This window comes from Pundamilia nyererei, unplaced genomic scaffold, assembly GCF_000239375.1.
Source record: "Pundamilia nyererei isolate P.nyererei 1_Seehausen unplaced genomic scaffold, PunNye1.0 scaffold00130, whole genome shotgun sequence".
NCBI classification, from domain to species: Eukaryota; Metazoa; Chordata; class Actinopteri; order Cichliformes; family Cichlidae; genus Pundamilia; species Pundamilia nyererei.
Window position 1 is genome coordinate 938,238 of NW_005187531.1, and position 6,271 is coordinate 944,508.

The 6,271-nt window shown below is 38.6% G+C and overlaps 2 protein-coding genes across 2 annotated transcripts in view; both read right to left on the reverse strand.

The window, feature by feature from the left end:
- Positions 1-3,938, reverse strand: part of tm7sf3 (transmembrane 7 superfamily member 3) — a 13,899-nt gene extending 9,961 nt beyond the window's left edge. The window contains exons 1-2 of the mRNA XM_005743311.2: positions 3,630-3,938; positions 887-1,041 (exon numbers count right to left, since the gene is read on the reverse strand). Coding sequence (XP_005743368.1) covers positions 887-1,041; positions 3,630-3,708 — 234 coding nt within the window. The 5' untranslated portion in view covers positions 3,709-3,938. The remainder of the gene's footprint in view (positions 1-886; positions 1,042-3,629) is intronic.
- Positions 3,939-4,955: 1,017 nt separating this feature from the next.
- fgfr1op2 (FGFR1 oncogene partner 2) overlaps positions 4,956-6,271 on the reverse strand; it is a 5,323-nt gene continuing 4,007 nt past the window's right edge. The window contains exon 6 of the mRNA XM_005743313.2: positions 4,956-5,420. Within this exon, the coding sequence (XP_005743370.1) occupies positions 5,283-5,420 (138 nt within the window). The 3' untranslated portion in view covers positions 4,956-5,282. The remainder of the gene's footprint in view (positions 5,421-6,271) is intronic.

A 6,271-nucleotide genomic window follows, 5' to 3' on the forward strand; every position in this document is an offset into this window, starting at 1 on the left:
AAACTGTACTTTAGCTGCCTTCACTAATTGTCATGACACGTTTCTGGATTCACAAAGGCCTGAGGACAGACCAATGACAGCTCAGCCAGCTGGTTACTAAAATCACTGTAAACTTCTTGTTTGCCACCCACATCCATCTAAATGAACTAATATTTACTTAGCATCCGAGGAGAACACACTAAAATAAACAAATACCCACTATTACAATTTGTTGTATTTGTGGCTTTGTTAGTTTCAATGTTGTGTCCTAAATATATGCCAAATGTGAAGTATTAACACAATATATCTACACAGTTTTACTGAAGAATGTGGCTGAGTAAGAAATGGCAGCCTCAAAAGCTTTAAAACGATAGTGACAAAGCAAATCGTATTAAATTGAATCAAATTAATATTTTTACAGCCATTTACAAAAAAACAGTTTTGATCTTGACAGCTTATCTCTGCTCGAATAACAGCCGTGCAGGGAAATAATGGTACCCGCCATGAAGCTAAAGTTTAAACTTCGAAGTGTTCAGAAAAACGTAACCATGTGACCTACGTGGTATCATCAGTGTGCTGCTGGCTTTCTGTTGAACAAGCAGGTTCATCACGATACGGTTATTGCAATATTCGAATTTCAAATTTGTCTACTTGCCTACTGACAAAGTGATATTGGTGGCGTTGGTGCGTTTTTAATGGAGGAACAAAACAAAACAAAAAAGTTAAGCCTTTAAAAGGTGATGTCCCTGTGGGTACAGCCAACCTTTATATACAGTCTATTACTGACAACACCAGTTCTTTTTCATTTAATTAAGTAATATTTCAACAGCAGTTCTACTTGAGTGCACACTTTCACTGCTCTTTCCACCTCTTCACACCAGAGGTTAACATCTCAGCATTTCCTCACCCTTGTGTAGGAGATTGTTGCGTTTCGATGCTGCGTGTGGAACTGCAGAGTGATGAAAGCGACCTCTGATGGGATCGTGGACACCACCGCCTGCACCGTCTCATTCTGCGAGATGCTCACGTTCTGGAACCTCCCCGGCAGGAAAATCACCCGGTCTGAGCAAGAAAGGGGAAAGTGTGATTTATGTATTCTGTAAATCAGGATTTTTGGTTCTCTTTTAGTCACATCACTCACCACCCGGCCTGCTCGCCAAATGTATCTCACTCACTCCAAAAATTAAAATAAAGTCTTCTGACACAGTGGTGGAGAGGCACAAGTTGAAAGGGATGTGATTACCACAGAGGGATCTTTAACAGTACTTAAAGAGGTTCAGATAAAATTTGACAAAAATTAAATTTAAAGTCATGTGAGCGCTGATTTTTATAAGCCTAGTCCAAGAAAGTTTATGATAAATTCATCACAGTACTTGTACACAGTATTTGTTCTCCTGCTTTAGTCGGTCTAAGTTACTGTGGAAAAGAAGACTGGCTGGCAGGTTGTAGCTGGTACTAGTCAACATACAGTAAAATGCTAATCATCTGACACAGCAGCAGTTTTGACAGTAGGTGATAAGCCAAACACGCCACCTTAAACCAGATCCTAAAACCGATTAATCACACAAAAGCCTGAACGAAGGCGTGCTCTCTGTGCCGAGGCTACTATACGGAAATAATCGAGTGTACCATCTAAATTTGATACGTTGATTAAATGGCACCATAAACATCCTTCAACATCTCAGAAAGTGGAGGCTTTGTCAGAGTGATGGCTGGACCCGAACTGTAAAATGTCAGCTGCTCATTTATTATGTTTCCTGTTGTGTAAAGATCTGCATACAGAGATTCAGTTCAGAAAACAAAACAAAACATGTATTTATAAACCGCTTGATAGACTAGACTCATAAAACATGTCTTCTTCTTCTGATCATCTGCTTACATGACTACTGGTTTTCGTTTTGTTTATGTTCTTTCTAACAGATCTGCGTTATTCCATAAAACAAAGTTCCACAATAACTGGAACCAATCAGGCAGCCTATATCTTATCAGTGTCCTCACTTAACATCAAACTACAGGCTGAAGTTTCCTTACTGGCCATTTCTGACTCATTCGCCTGATTATATATAACCCACTGCGGTCTAAGCTCCGGTGAAGACCTCTAATTCTAACCATAACTGAAGGCAATCAGAATGAGGGTTTTTTTTTAATCATAGGCCAGTGTTGATTACACTTAACAGTTGTATTTGAAATATTAAGACAATGAAGCATAATTCAGGCACCAAGACTGACAGCTACAAATGTGGCATCATACGGCCCTTTAAAAAGAACAGATTACACTGGAAAACAACTGTTTTTCCCCCTCTTTGAAAGATGATGCAGATACACAGAACAGACAGTGAAATGTGAACATGATTATGCCATTTTTATATTATTGTAGGGTCTTTACCTCACAATATAAAGCGCCTTGTGGCAACTGTTGTTGTGATTTGGCGCCATATAAATAAAAGTGAATCTTGGTAATAATTAAACAAAACAAAACAAAACACTGTGTTGGTAACTGCACTTGTTTTCAGTTAGGCCACACTTCTGGTTTTGTTGCACTCACACACAGCAATCTTCCACACTTCCTTAACTATTACTGCATAGTTCCTCAGCAGGAACTGTGTGGGAAGACTTCAAACATCGAAGACTGTGTGTTATGAGGACGAGAGGCTCACAATGTGTGAGGTAACTTTTTGCAAGATTCATTAAGTTGCTGTGTGAAAATCAAAGAATGTTTTGAAGTTTTCAAAACACACACAGCTCAGGATTATCAGTGCTTTTAGATTTATCATTCCTGACAGATCCTGCTGACCTGGTCAGTGATTTTAATTTAGCGCTTTGAGGTAGGGACAACATGACTGGTTAATTTCAAAGCAGGCTACACACACTGCAAAGGTGCCTACGCACTCCTGACATGCAGAAAGAACTTCAGCCTCAGGGCAGAGTCTGGTCTAACACAAGTTCAATCACTTTGCATCGTGTTGACTACCATCTTTGCTTTTTGCATCAGCCGAACTGCTTAACTGACAATTATTGAGCCCTTTATATGTAATCATATTATATATATATATATATTACATTTGGATAAATTGATTTAGATGCACTACTTTCAAAGTAGCACCCCCTGGATGACAGTCTTACTTCTGCAATTTATGCAGAGGCAATTTAAATTCTGATTTCCTTCTTGTGGCTCGTCTAAGGTTCTTCTTATGGTAAGACCTAGCTGCCTCTTCCACCACATCTGAGACAGATTACTGTTTACATTTCCTGTTTGCAGATAAAATATGTAAGTAAGCTACCTGGACCTGTAAATCTCGGCATACTCGTTAAGGACAGCTTTAAACGCAGAGCTTAACTCACAATAGGGTTAGGCACGACTAACATCCTGTGTACGAGCATCCCCTTATTTCAAACTTTAAACATAACCGAATTAAATTGTGTGGGATAAATAGACAGTTTTAGTCCGTTACATAGAATAACGCGTTAATTAGCTAGCTAATGCCATACAAGAGGGCAACTCTAGTGTCCTGCAGCCCAAACACAACACTACTAGTTTGAATATGATAGCTTTTTGATTATATACCATTTACATTTAAAGGTTTCTAAAACCGAAAGTCACTTTGCATCAGATTAGAAAGAAAAAAAAATCCTCTGGTAAGGCTACTCACTTTCTACCTGCGCTTCAACTTCATACACCAACTGAAGAAGCAGTAGCAGCAGCAGCGGGAACCAAATCCACCGAGACATTTTCCGCCTCTCTATTTTGAATTCTTAACAAACCCTTTTCTATCTGCTCCTCCGTAAAATCATTGGTAATGTGGCAGCGTCCCGTGTTTGGGTAGTAAGAGTCCCTGCAAACTCGAAAGCGACATGCTTCACTGACGTGAAAGCCTGCCTGAGCCAACCTTCTCCCTCTGCCGCTCTGACTGCCTAACGAAGCCACCGCGAGATTCTCGTCCTCCGTCCCGCGATATCCCTACCTCCCTCTGGCGTCACCAACCATCAACACGATCTCGAGTGACTTCGATACATCAAATTAAATGTGTCAATAATTAAATAAAACGTTAAACAATTAATTAACAAAATATATAAATGATGTATTAAATTAATTTCATTTCAAACATTTAAACAATTATTTATTTACAATTTAAATTCGTTTTAATTAATTAATGATGACTTTACCTCATTAGCCGTGTCTCAGTTCGATTAGATCTGTCCATCAGACCGTAACAAATCACAACAGGAGACTAATTGGCAGACACTATTTAATGTGCGCACAAAGCAGCACACGAGCTGCTCTTTACCAGCAGTTACATTTAAATTAAGTTTTCAAATATAAACCATAGAATGGGTGGATGCTTTCTAACATCCCTCTGGTGTGCCTTGCGTCTGCAGTAAAAAAATATGGGGAAAGATAACTTAAAGACTGCACCCAAGTCCAAATATGATGTACTTCTACTTTTCAGCTGGTCTAAATTCTATTCCCCCAACACAAGTTGGATTGAAATAATAGCCAATTTATGAAAAGTTCTTATTACAGTCATCTCACTTTGTATGCAATAATACCACAAATATTCTCTTCCATCCTCTAAAATGCACAGACTGACTGCTTTCCAATAATATATATATATGTATATATTTTTTTCTTTTTTTCAAGTAGTGGATAAAATTACTGAAAAATCTAATGATATAAATGTGCAACAGTGAAACAATGAAGCACTTGTTTACAAGCCTTTCAGTGGAGTATAACTACACTGTGGTTTGACAGTGTTGAAATTTTCTATTCCACAGCTAGCAGCAGATGCACCTCACCCTTTGGAGCAGATCCTCTGTGGATATGGTTTCTATTCCCGCCAGTGACAATATTGGTGGGAATAGAAACCACTTTTACTGACACGAGTAGTGAAAGTGAGAAGTTGTGTATCTGCAGGAGCAACCAAAACAGAACAAGAAACGTGTGACATTTGGAAGGTGACACAAACTCTACAGACAAATTTTCTTGCTTATAGATTTATTTGAACTCAAGCCCTTCATTTACTCATTTACAACTTAAAATGTTGCAGGCACTGCGGGCTCGTGCATGCTGCCAAAATGAACAAAACGTTACAGCAGTACCAAGAAACAAGAAAAAGAATAAAGGGAGGGGGTTGGCTCGCTGCTTGTTGCCCGAATCATCAGACAGGGATGCAGGTCTGGAGCAGCGATGTTCTAAATGCACCAGGAGACTCATCATCTGAAGTGGTCACGTGGTAACAGGCTGTAGACTCTGTACCCTACAGCGGCAGCAGTAGGTGGGCGGGTTTGGTGGGCTGCCCTGGGCTCTAACTTTTTCGTAAGCTCACGTCGGCACTGGTGAGCAGTGGCGACAGCGACGTGCTGTCTGATTGGTCGTCTCTCTTCAGAACCAGAAAAGCTTCCCGACTGATTCCCAGCAGCTCTCGGAGTCCATTGTTCTCCAACTGAAATACACAGAGATCTGCTGTGCTTAGTGCTGTGTTTAATGCAAACAAAAACAGAATGATTTGCAAATCCCATAAACCCAAATTTTATTGAGCACAGAGATCTCTCCAGATTCTCAGAATCTTTTGAAGATATTAAGCTGCAGATAATTAGATATTCAAAGTCTTCAGAATTATATGTTGACAAATGTTATTCTGAAATTGTTCCACAAGTTGCAGATGCCTTTTTTTTTTTGCAGATTGATGAACCTCAGCACATCTTTACTTCTGAGAAACTCTGCCTCTTTAAAAGGCCTTTTTATACCCAATCATGTTGAGTATTAATCTTTATGCCAGTTAACCTAAAATGTTCCTCCATTTTTCCAGCTTTTTGTTGACCCCATCCCAACTTTTTTTATTTTTTTATTGCTAGTATTAAGTTCAAAATGAGCTACTGTTTTTCTTAAAATGCTACTTTTTCCACTACTGTGAATAAAATATGGGTTTATGAGGTTTTAAGAGTTTAAAAGCTCACTGTTGACATCTGGTGGTTAACATGTGGAAACACTACAAATGGTTCTTACTGTCAAAAGCTAAAAGCACATAGCAACGCTAGTTAGCTAAATAGTAACATAAATCTAACTTTTATGGGATTTATGGATAATTTCAAGTAGTATTGGTAATTATATATATATATATATATATAAATATATTTTTTTACTATTATATTAATATGAAATGCATTTCAGTTAGCTTTGGACAAAACAGCTGTTAGAAATGTCCTTCAAAGAGCCGCCTTTCACTTTATATCTTTAGTACACTTCAAAGTCTGTACTTTTTTGGCAACCATACATCATGCAGTGTTTTATTAT